The 12,918-nt window shown below is 39.9% G+C and overlaps 1 protein-coding gene across 3 annotated transcripts in view; it reads right to left on the reverse strand.

The window, feature by feature from the left end:
* The window catches only part of LOC122657957 (probable inactive DNA (cytosine-5)-methyltransferase DRM3), a 59,505-nt gene that overhangs the window by 4,209 nt on the left and 42,378 nt on the right, over positions 1-12,918 (reverse strand). For all 3 annotated transcript variants that reach the window (XM_043852769.1, XM_043852770.1, XM_043852771.1), the window contains one exon: positions 11,846-11,916. In XM_043852769.1, coding sequence (XP_043708704.1) covers positions 11,846-11,916 — 71 coding nt within the window. The remainder of the gene's footprint in view (positions 1-11,845; positions 11,917-12,918) is intronic.

The raw sequence follows: 12,918 nt of genomic DNA on the forward strand, positions 1-12,918 counted from the left end.
AGTTCTTCACCCCATACCCACGATACTTGTTCCAGTGGTAAAAAGAACCCCTCCATCTCACATTCGATCTCCCTCATCCCCGTGCTTTCTTCATAATATCTTGGGTGATGGTTCATCAACTCTAGGGCGATTCAGACCCTAGAAACTCGGGCCTGAGAGTGGTCTCTTCTGTGAGTGAAAAATCAAACTCAGAACTGGTTGTCCCTTCTACAGTTAGATCTTATTTCAGGAATTGGTCGTTAATTTTCTAAGCTGCAGTTTTGATTGGTCTTTGGGATGATTCAAGAGCCCCGGGAGTCGGGAACATAATCCTACAATTTTCACCTTGATTGAATGTGATTCAAGAGAGTAATCTTATCCGGAGACAAACCAGGGAACCGCTGGTTTCTTGTTCTTTTCCTATCGTGGGAGGTTGAACAAGATGGTGATAGTATTTTATATATCAACATAATATCCTCTTTCCCAGAATACTCCCTTCCATCTGAAATTCTATTATATCCTCATTTTTTGGTTAATGACTAGTCTGCCCCTGATGAATAATTACCTATTTCTTTAGTATCCATTCCTTTTCATCTCCCTTACTAACCCTTAAAATTTCTTACTATTTACCAAACTGCTACTCCCTTTTAACTTGGAGTCTTGTTGAGTGGGTGGGTCCATAAGTGATCCAAACCAGATTTTTGGAACCCCAGATTGCATGAATAAGATATCCATAAGAGAGAGAGAGAGAGAGAGAGAGAGAGAGAGTTAATAACTGCATATGCAAGTTTCAGATAAGAAAAATGACTTTAAATATATGCCTAATTACATTCATGCACTTACCACTTAAACATGTTGCAGATGTTAATGTAACAAAACCCACTTGAGGCCAAAGACACAATACAGAAAGTAACAAACTGAAAAGAAGACAAAATAGATACCCAACGTTCAAGAAAGAAATCAATATATCTTTGAACGAAAAAAAAGCAAGCACAGTCCCACTAAACTCAATACTCATAGCCCCAAGAAACCACTTCTCCAACTTGAATTTACTTTCCAGGGAACAATGGCACCTCTGCCACTGCATCTTCTCCCCTTTTCCTAAACCTCATAACACCACCAGCCAGTAACTCTAGATTTCTGGACATTACAATTTACAACTTGATTATCTACCAAGCTTAAAATGAAAGAACATTTCACCCCTTTTATATCATGATTATTATGATCTTAGGTGATAGTGATAGTGCCTGTTGTTTCTTCTAAGGGACAAGTTTTCCTAATAACCAATATGGCCATGGAGATAAAAGTTATTCAAATATGTGATTATGTGAGGTCCAACAGCAACGACATTCATGGAACCTTCCACTCAATGTATTAAATTTCAACCCAACCTGCAGCCACATGTCCAAAAGAGATATTTTATCACCCTCTTTTCATTTGATAGCAAATAGAAGTAGCACTTCAATGCTTCAATGGTTGTAATGAGGTAGGGCTAGGTCAATGAAGTCCTAGTCTAGAGTAGGATCACAAGTTCCATTCAAGGAACTAAAACTCGGAACTCGACCAGGTTTCGACCTTGGGAAAAACCGAGTTGACTCGAGATATCGCGAGATCTCGGTCGAGTTGGAACAAGTTTTTTTTTTTCAACTTGAAACCTGGTTTCGGTGGGTTTTAGACCTAGTTTGGGTTTGAAACTTGGTACTCAGCCTATTTTAGGCCATTTCAACACAATGGCACTATCAGGTTTCGCAAAAACAAAGTCCAAATAGGAGTTTCACTTCGGACCCTAGGTTGGTAGGCGACGACATACTAAAATACCCTACTCTACACATAATTTAGTAATAGAAAGCAATCAAAATATTCAATTAATGTAAAACAACATAAATAAGCATTAGAAATGTTTAAGTGTACAATACATCCATCTGTTTAACAATGTTACAATTATCATCCCATAAAATGTGATTGAATCACGAATTCAATCCCTACTTGTGCCACATAGTCTTCCCATGAGGCGTGAGATCCACTGCTATTATCATATTGAGGCATGTATGGGTTTGGCGGTTTGGGACTGGGAATATGGGCCCAAAACCTGACTAATCTTCAAAATTGATGTAAATTAAAGAACCACAAATCATGCACTAATCTTGCTTTGGTGTAGCTGAATGATGCCGGCAGCAGCTTCTCCGCCAAAATCCAGCTCAAAAATGGTGAAAACCAGTGGCAAAAGCAGTGGAGCAGCCTCTCGGTTGAGATAGCTCGAGTTTAGGCTTGTCAACCGGTACAGTTTCGGTAATACGGTACGGTACCAAAAATAGGTACCCAATACCGATACCGCACCGTACCATACCGTTTAAGAATACCATTTTCAATACCTATACCATACCGTTGGTACGGTATGAAAACGGTATGGAAAATGGTATGGAAACGGTATAACATCTGATTTTTAGAAAATGGTATAAATTGGGTACCGATTTGGAGAATTACTGGTTCATTGACCAGAAAATATATACATTAGATCAAAAGAGGAAAAGAAAATTCTTTATTAGGGTAATTAAAAAGAAAAAAGTTAAGAACTTAAAGAAGGAAAATCCATGGGATTATACACAATTCTAATTTGAAAGTTTCTTCTTAGAATTTTAGAGAAAAGCAAAACTGAGATCCAAAAAGAAGTCTAAAACAAGAAACCGGAAAGAACAAGCAAATGCAAACGACATGAATAAAGGAGAAGAAGAAGAAAACCATACCGGCAAACTCAAGTTCAACCTTCTTCATAAATTGAGAGAGGAGACGTTTATGAACTTGAAGAGTCAACAGAGCTACGCTCCCTGAGACTGCGAAAACCGCCATGAATCCGACTCCTGTAGAGCTTCCCATCTCTGTCTCTGTTTTCTTCTTTGGTTGTCTCTGTGAGGAATGAGATTTCTTTCTCCTCTTCTTCGTCTTCTTCTTCTTCTTCTTCTTCTTCTTCAAGTCGAAACTGATCAGGCCTCAGATATCGAAGAATCCCTCTTTTAAAGAAAGGATTATGAAAGTAGAAGCGAAGCAAAACATCTTAGAGACAAATCAGGAAAGAACACAGAATCAGAGTTAGAGAAGGAGAAGGAGAAGAAACACAACAAATGAAAAAGGGTAAGGTGCACTCAATCGAGGAGGCTGTGCGGCCTCTGCCGGAGTGCTGCTCTGGGTGCCGAGAGGAAGCCAGGAAGGGCGAAGGGGAAAGGGCCGAAAGGAATTAGGGTTGTTTTAGCCTTTTAGGATTTAATCTTAGCCATTTAGATTTCAGTTTTTTTTATTTTATTTTACAAGCATACCCCCCAAAACTGTACGGTTTCGGTACATACCGACGGTATTGTACCCAATACCGATACCATACCGTACCATACCGTACCATACCGTGGTCAATACCGTTTGACCATACCATACCGTACCGTTTTTGCAACGGTGCGGTTTGGTACGGTTTTATGCTGGCGGTTTCGGTTTCGGTTTCGGTTCCAAATTGACACCCTTACTCGAGTTATCTCGAGATTTGGCACTTTTATAATGTAAGTTGGATCGAGATCTGGGTCGACCTGAGATCTCGACGAGATTGTAGTTTTTAAACTCGCAGGCCATCTCATCTCGACCTCCAGAAAAACAGAGATCTTGCAAGATTTAGTTCCTTGGTTCCATTAACAGTAGGCTTAGAATGTAAGTCCAGCAACAGATAACCACAGAAACCACCCACAAGGTAGAACTACAGGGTGTATTGGATAAAACTAGAATAGTGAAATAGCAATAAGTTTCAAACCAGAACTCAGATGGGCATGAAATTAGGTCAAACAACACCTTAGCATAGGTGAACAATCCCCCAAAAGATGGTAGTAACCCAATGGACATATTAGGAAATATGAGTAGAGTACTGAAATTAGTAAGTTCAGAAATTAGTAACTGATTAAAATCTAGCAAACTAACAAGTAGATGGGATTCAAATCTTGGTCGATGGTAGGCACAGGAATGAAGATAAACACTTCAAAGAGTCACAAGAATGTGATGACCAGATGTGAAGATAACCCCATAGGTCTGGAATTAGAAACTATGAAAGATTTAACAAATTTACAGACTAGAAGTAGATCCAGCCATTAGTTGAGGATGATGTGAAGGTTGATGGAAGATCTCTAATGGAGGATTAAAACCCCAAAACACTACTTGATTCTGATGGCTAGAATAGTAATATGGGGGATGAAAATCTATTGCAATAAAAAACCACAAAGGACAGTGCCGCAGATCAGAGAAGACGCAACAGGGCTTGCTGATAACAATGCTTCAATTTCAGGAACAGCAGGTAATATCCAGATTCAGTAGATATCAAACAGCTCTACAAAACCAAAGTTGCAGTTGAAATAAACAGAAACAAAGAAGACGAAGAAGAAGGGAATAAGAAGGGGTAGGGATAGACGGTTGAGTCTCCCACTCAACCTAGGCCTCTTACCTCTAGGTCTCTCACAAAGCCACTGACTCACTCCGCAAAAGCATAGCTTTCTCTTTTGTTTTTACTCAACTTGTGCCCACTACATTGGTCTCTCCTTTTATTTATGATGAATAAAACCATTACAAGAAAAACAGTAACTCCCTATGACCATTGAAGAGTTACCAAAATAAAGTTGCATTACAAAATAGAAACTCTATCAAAAACTACTTGCTGGAAAAGGAAAACAGATATAAAAACTATCAAAATAGAAACTAAATAGAGCCTAACATTACTGTGACTGTTCAAGATTGGGAAAATTATGACTTGTGTCTAATGTGACACAGGCCCATTTATTTATAATATGGAGGAGAATATTCTAGAATGAATACAAGACCAAATTACCCCTATAAGATAATAAGACAATTCTACCCTTGTACCCATTTACAACAGTGACTAAGCACACAAAATAGAAACTATTAAAATAGCATGGTTCAAGAACTCGCCGAGATCTTGCTTTTTGAAAAAAGCGAGACGAAACACTGGTCGAAACACCAAATTACCCCAACTTGGTCGAAATTTTGATCGACCGAGATTTGGACTAAGTCCAGCTTTAAAATGCCCAGATCTCGACCGAGACAGTCGGGATCTCGCCAAAACTCGATTGTCTCGATAGAGAAGTGTGTGAAGTGTGTTTTTGAGCTCATTTTTGAGGATTTTCAACGGAGAACTTGCCAAAGACAGCAATTAGTTACAAAATCTTACAAACTTGCAAGATTTGTGAGAAATCATCTCAAGTTTGAAGAATTTTTGAACAAACTGCAAAAAAAAATGAATTTTTTTAAAAAAAAAATTTGAAAAAAATAGGATCAATAGTGATTGTTTGGAAGTGATTTTCATGTCTGTTGGACACCTTTGGATGCTCTACGGCCTGACGGAGTCAATTTTTTTTCACGCATAAAACATATTATTTTATTTTTTAGAATTAATAAAAATATTATTCAAATTTGCAAAAAATATCAAATATTAAGGAAAAATACCTGTTTTTGTTGGAAAATTATGTACAACATATGCACTGTATTTCCAAATTAAAATGGTGTCAAAGGCATCATTCCATTATACTGTTTTATACTTTAAGGTATAAAAAATTATAATAAAAATACTAAATTTTTTTTTTAATAAGAAATAAATACTATGGTTAGAAGATAAATATGAGATAACTATTTGATTGGTTTAGTAGCTTGACATTGTGTTTAATAGTTACTAATACATTACTTTAGGTCTTTAACAGTTACTAATACATGCTTTTTTATGTAACAATGTAAAAAGTAAGACATTTGGTACACAATGGGGGACCGTGGTGAGATAGCATGGCAACATGGAGTTCCGTTGTCGGAAGATAAAAAGAAATCCAAGTGTCGATATTGTGGGAAGGTGCTTAATTCTGGACGGGCGACTAGATTGAAGCAACATTTGGCTGGTGGCTATAAGGATGTTGCCAAATGCACCAATGTTCCTTATGAGGTGCAACAAGACATAGCAAAGCACTTAAGAGGAGAAAGAGAAAGAAAAGTTGAAAGGGAAAGGCAAAAAAGAGAGTTTGATGAGGCAGTATTAGAGAGGCCTGGTGTAGCGGTCATTGCAGATGATATTGAATATAGGCCTCCTCCTAATGATTTCCAATCAAAGGCTGAGTGGAGAATCTACCAGCAAACTTTGGCAGCTAATCGACAATCATTGCATTTTGAACATATGAGGGCATATGAGCAGGCAAGAGGAGCTGGTGGATCTGGCTTAGCTGCAACAGAGCCAGTGCATGATGATGGGAGGAGGAAAAAGCATAGACCGAATGTGAGGGAACCCCCACGGCCCCCACCCCAACCACGAGTACCTTCCCTAGATCCCGTTCTTCAGTCAGGCAAGAAAGCATATTTGCATTTTGAAATGAAAACAGATCCAATACTTTAGAGAGGCTAACACAAGTTTTAGTCGAAAAGCAGCAGTGGAGGGTGGACAAAAGTCAGATCCTGGTAGGTCCACTACTGCCAACTAGCATTACATTTATGAATTATGATTTTATCCCTTTAAGGTATACATATTCCTAATATTCTATATTTGTAATGCAGCCGACTGGTGGGTGCTTTATGGTACAAGTTCACCTAAACTGAGGAAGATAGTAGTCAAAGTGTTCGTACAGACTTGTTTATCCTCCGGATGTAAGCACAACTGGAATACATTCTCATTGATCCACATGAAGGGGCAGAATAGATTGGGTCACCAATGACTGGAGCAGCTAGTGTATGTGTATTATAATATGAGACTAAGGATGAAACACATACGTGAAGGAATAGACAACAATGATAGAGAACCAATCGGGCTAGCAAATATTTTCCAAGAAGACTCTGATGATGAAGAGGATCCCCTATTCCAGTGGATGAGGGATCATGGTGCACCAAAAATGGATCAGGTTGGGGGTAGGCCCAACCCCACCATTGCGAGCGCAACCGGTACAGATGTTGACGACTATATGTCGGAAGAGGGGTGTAGCATTCAGAGTTGTCGAGACATTTTGAGCCTGCGGTTGGAAGTGTTGATGATGAGGAACACCAGTTTGATGATGATGATGATGATGATGATGTTGGTGATGATAATGACCCTGGTGGTGGTGGTGGTGGTGGCGGCGGCATGGCGAGTGGTAGTTATTATGATGATCGTCATGAGGGGATGCGCGAGCAGTACCAGTATGAGCTGGGGACGGAGGTGGGGCCTATGTGTTACACAGGTGAGAGTCAGTTTACTCATGCCACACAGGATCAAGACCATGGTGCCCCCACTATGCACTAGAGACGTCGCGTCGTAAACAGTCACAAGCTCAGGGTGATAAGATGAGTATGAAGACCATGCTTGAAAGTTTCGGAAGCATGAATATAGATACTACTAGTGAGCGTCAGTCGTGGCATGCATCTCAGCCTCAGTATGACTATAATTATGGCCATGAGAGCACCGATTTCGAATATAGTGGCTATAGGCAGCCACAGTCAGTACACTATGGCCATGACTTCAACACTCGAAGCACTGGGTCAGGGTTTGTTGATGACCTATTCACAGTCCCAAACCCAACCATACATGCCTTTGGATAGCTGTGGATCGATCCCATTCTACCCATCGCAACCGCTTCTTCCAGTTCCATACCCTAGGATCATAGTTCGAGAACTCGCGAGATCTCACCGAGTTTCTCGGTTTTTTGAAATCCAGACACTAGATGGGGGTCGAGTCATAAAAGTACAATATCTCGCCGAGATCTCGGATCTCGGTCGTCGGTTTGACATAGGAAAATGCCCATCTAGGTCCTTTATATGAGTGTCAGATCTCAAGATCTTGCTGGAAAATCTTGGTATACAGACACCTATCTATGCCAGGAACCAAGACAGACAAGACAGACACTTATTTATGCCTAATATCATTTAGGTAAATGTTTTCATTTACTTAAGATATTATTCATAAATAAGCAACCCTATTTGAATCCAATAAAAATAGTTAAAAAATCAAATTCCAAAAGGAAAAAAAGTCAACCCCCCATTTCAAGAACAAAAACTAGATTTTCAACGATAGGTGCAATTTTCAACTTTCTAATGTTGGGGTTTTTCTCAAATCTAAAAATTCCATAAATCTTATTATGGTAAAACATTGCTAAAAACCAAAAGTGCGGTAAAATATTCATTTGTTTTGATGTCCAAAAAACTATTTTCATTCAGAGCGATTTTGACAACATTCACACACACCGAATTAAGTTTGACCGGTACATAACTCTTTCAATATAAATCAGAGTTTAGCAATCTTGGACTTGTTGGAAAGCTTTGTGTTGATATTAAGCATAAATAAGTGTGCTTGTCCTATGTCTGTCCTGGTTTCTAGCATAAGTAAGTGTCTATCCTGCTTTCCCACTAAGTGAAACTCCTATTTGGACTTTGTTTTTGCAAAATCTGATAGTGCCATTGTGTTTAAATGGCCTAAAATAGGCTGAATACCAAGTTTTAGACCTAAACTAGGTCTAAAACCCACCGAGATGAGGCTTCGAGTCGAGAAAAAAAAAAGTGCACCAACTCGGCGAGATCTCGACTCAACTCGATTTTTCAAGGGTCCGAGTTGGCACCGAGACCTGAGTTTTTGAACCTTGCCTAGGATAGGGTACCTTCAAATAGTTGATGACAACACTTATCTAGGTTGTGTGGTAGACTACACCCATTTCTTCAGCAACACTATGAAATGGGAAACCTATGTGGCACATTTTGAGCCAAACTAGCGTCGGAAACATGGCTTGGAAGGATAGAGGTATATCATATATGTTAAGATTGATGTAAGATATCCTATTTTACATTTCTAATGCTTATTTAAGTTGTTTTACATTAATTGAATGCTGATTGCTTTCTATTACTAAATTATGTGTAGAGTAGGGTATTTTAGTATGTCATCTACCAACCTAGGGTCCGATGTGAAACTCCTATTTGGACTTTGTTTTTGCAAAATCTGATAGTGCCATTGTGTTTAAATGGCCTAAAATAGGCTGAATACCAAGTTTCAGGCCCAAACTAGGTCTCAAACCCACTAAAACCAGCCATCTAGTTGAAACAAAAAATTACACCAACTTGCCGAGATCTCGGCCCAACTCGGTTTTTTGGCTGGGCAAAACCAATACTGAAACCAAGTTCTTGAACCTTGTAAAATAGTACTTAAATATAAAACAAAGCTCTTCATAATCTTCTCTTTGCAAGGCAAATATGGGCCCACATCACTGTTCATGTGAACAGTGTTTCATGAACATAGTAATCTCAAATTGCATCAGTTGTGTATGAGTAGGACACATACATGAGCAATCCAGAAGTATCCTTGTCCAATTATGTTATGGATACCTAAGAATTCCTGGGATTGGATACTCCTAGCCCAGTTACCCTTCTTTGACTTCCCTATGTTGATAAGGAAAAATAAGGAAGAGAGTAACCGAGAGAAGAGTAGGGAGAGGAAGATAAAATATAATGGCTAAATTCGAGGATAACCGGCCTCCATGTAGACGTGAGTCCAATGTGGTTTTACTTGATAAGATGCTTTCCTATTCACACTCCACTTCTTAAATAGAAGAGAAGTTAATGTTCAGTTACAGCCCAACCCCAATGTGATTACAAAATAATAGGATAACTCAACTACTTATGCAAAATGGAATTCTATATCTCCATTGCTAAACTATAGGACATTAGTTACCCAACGTACCCCTCTACTTAAAAATAGGAAAAACCCCACAATAAACTCCCCATACCACGACACCTAGACTCCTACACAACTCAACCACAACACCAAATGAAAGAGGTAATGTGGCCTTTATTTGAAATCGAAAACACATAACATCCCTCCCCTCTTAAACGTGACCCATGTCCTCAAGGGTCGGAACCGCATTCCGCATTTTAATTCCTCATCCGTGATCAATATCTTGGTCACCATCTTCTTCGTTTTCGTAACAAGCCTCTATTAAAAATAATTTTTTGCACCGGTGTCTAGGGCCGAATTTCTCGTTGCAATTGAAACATAGTCCCTTCACGCGCCTTTCCTACAACTCAGCTGGTGACAACCTTTTAATTGGGATCGTCGAGTGGTTGACGGCATATCCGTCGTTAGTTGAGGTATTTCCCTTGTCGTCCGCTGTTACTACTTGGTTCACGGAAGCATTTCGAGCCTCGTACAATCAGCCCAACCCGATTGCTGCGGACAGTGTAACCGGCTTGCAAGCTTGAACGTCAACCTTAATGTCATCCTTGAGCCCACTAATAAAACACCCCACTTGTTGCTCCTGTGTGAGTTTCCCTGCTCGCAACAACAATTTGAGAACTGGTTTTGGTATTCCCTTACCGTTCCAGTTTGCCGAAGCTTTGTTAGTTCACCAAAGAAATCTAGGTAACGGGATGGACCATACCTTACAAACAGTTCCTCTTTGAAATTGTTCCAAGTAATGGGTTCATTCTCCCGTTCCTCCTTCAAGAGTTGAAACCACAACTGAGCATCACCTTCAAGGTTCCATGATGCTAATGGAACACGTTCTTCCACGGGCGCTCGATGGTACTCAAAAAACTAATCAGCACGGCAAACCCAGCTGGTTGGATCATCATCACCGTGTACTTGGGAAAATCCAGCTTCACAACTTTGGGCAACAATGCACCAGCCGCTCCGGACCCATGGGTCAGTCAGGTGAAGGTTCTTCCACCTTCACGTTGGAGGTTGTGGTGAGAGCTCTTGCTGTGTTCGCGGCTTGTAGTAACGTTGTCCAGCTTTGCGTTGACTGCAGCAAACATTTGATGCATCGATTCCATCAACTCTTTGAACTTTTGATCTTGTGCGGCTGCCAGGGTTCCCTTTCTGCCTCTAATCGATCCAAGCGCTGGTCGGCCATGTCCGGATCTGATACCAATCTGTTATGGACACCTAAGAATTCCTGGGATTGGATCCTCCTAGCCCAATTACCCTTCTTTGACTTCCTTATGTTGATAAGGAAAAATAAGGAAGAGAGTAAACGAGAGAAGAGTAGGGAGAGGAAGATAAAAATATAATGGCTAAATTCGAGGATAACTGGCCTCCATGTAGACGTGAGTCCAATGTGGTTTTACTTGATAAGATGCTTTCCTATTCACCCTCCACTTCTTAAATAGAAGAGAAGTTAATGTTCGGTTACTGCCCAGCCCCAACGTGATTACAAAATAATAAGATAACTCAACTACTAATGCATAATGGTATTCTATATCTCCATTGCTAAACTATAGGAGATTAGTTACCCAACGTACCCATCTACTTAAAAATAGGAAAAACCCCATAATAAACTCCCCATACCATGACACCTAGACTCCTACACAACCCAACCACAACACCAAATGAAAGAGGTAACGTGGCCTTTTTGAAATCGAAAACACATAACAAATTAGGCCACCCAAAGCATAATGGGCCTCCAAGTCATTGCAACTTGCATGAGCATCCAAATCGTTGTTTCAAAAGCCCCATTTATGAGAAGTCTTTTAGAGGTCTCAAGTACTGAGCCAAGGCCAAAGATTGATTAACAGAACACAGGGTATGAGATTTCAAAGAATAATTGTACACACTCTATTTCCTTTTCCTTGTAAGTTTCTATTATTAATTAGGGCAAGTGTTCTCTGTACAAGAGCACGTCTCCTACACCTGCACGAGGACCAATGGGAGCGCACATTGAAGCATCGACAGGAACAGGATTTCCTGTTTTCATGGGGGGTAGGGCAGTCATTTTCCAGGGGCCTGTGTCTGGCTCAGGAGCCATGCTCCCGGACAGGCTCCTTTTTCCCTACTCATTAATAGGAGCACATTCGCCTGAAATCTAAAACAGAATATGAATGAGTTGGACAAGTAGATTACCTTTCCAGAGCTCTCAGCGATTTGAGCGGCAACAATGAAGTCCACTAATTCATTAATAGGAGCACCTTCACCTGAAATGTAAAACAGAATATGAATAAGTAGAATTACCACTTACCAATGGAAACAATAAAACACGAAAGACAAGATCCACTAAACCCAGAAAGATAAGCATAGCCTCAACAAGGAAATCAAAATTGGCTTTAACATATTGAATGTTAAGATATGTACCACTGTCTCTATTTATATTAGGATTGGTTGTTGGTCACGATAGGGGGAGTGTCCCTGTCATGACATGATTATGTTTCTTTTCTTATTTTCCTTTTATAGTTTGTAACTAGAGTTGTACTCTTAGGATTCCTACTAGGAGTACAATTGCTGTCAGCTCATATTATAAATAAAGTGTGAAGGTCCAGCGATAGAACACACACTGCATCTATCACTGGTTGAGAATTCTCTCATCTCCCTCTCCATCGTTTCTCTCTTCTGTCCTATCTCTTTCACTTGCAGATACTATTCCAGGTTCTGGGTTTGTTACATGGTATCAGAGCCATGAAAACTGAAAAAATAAAAATTATTTCCGATGTTGTACCTGCTATCGTTTTCTGGTTCTCATGCTGGTTTTATCCCTCTTCGTTTGCTTAAGTTCACTGACGCCATCATTTACTTATGGAGTATTTGAAGGCTGTTTTATACCTTGTGTACGGATGTGCGATGCTCTCTGCTCTGTTTTCTGGTTTCACTGCAAGTGTTCATCCTGCTCTATTTTCTGGTTTTACTGTAAGTGTTTGAAGGTTGAAGGAGACTGGTAAAGTGTTTTAAAGCAACAGTTCATTAACCCTATATGAAGAATCTGGTCCCTTCCTCCCATCATTGGTGTTGGCTAGTCTTTCACAACCCTATCATTGGTTTTGTTTGGTTCCTCATGAGCAAGGCTCCCCTCCTGTGAAGGGCTTGAGATGTGCTTGATTAACCATCCTATGTAAGGCTCGACGATGAGAATTGATTCTCCTACTACCGACTGCTGCTATTGTTTGCTAAATCGAGTACTCTATTGCTCGGTACATTGGGCTTGA

This window comes from Telopea speciosissima, chromosome 4, assembly GCF_018873765.1.
Source record: "Telopea speciosissima isolate NSW1024214 ecotype Mountain lineage chromosome 4, Tspe_v1, whole genome shotgun sequence".
Classification (NCBI taxonomy): domain Eukaryota; kingdom Viridiplantae; phylum Streptophyta; class Magnoliopsida; order Proteales; family Proteaceae; genus Telopea; species Telopea speciosissima.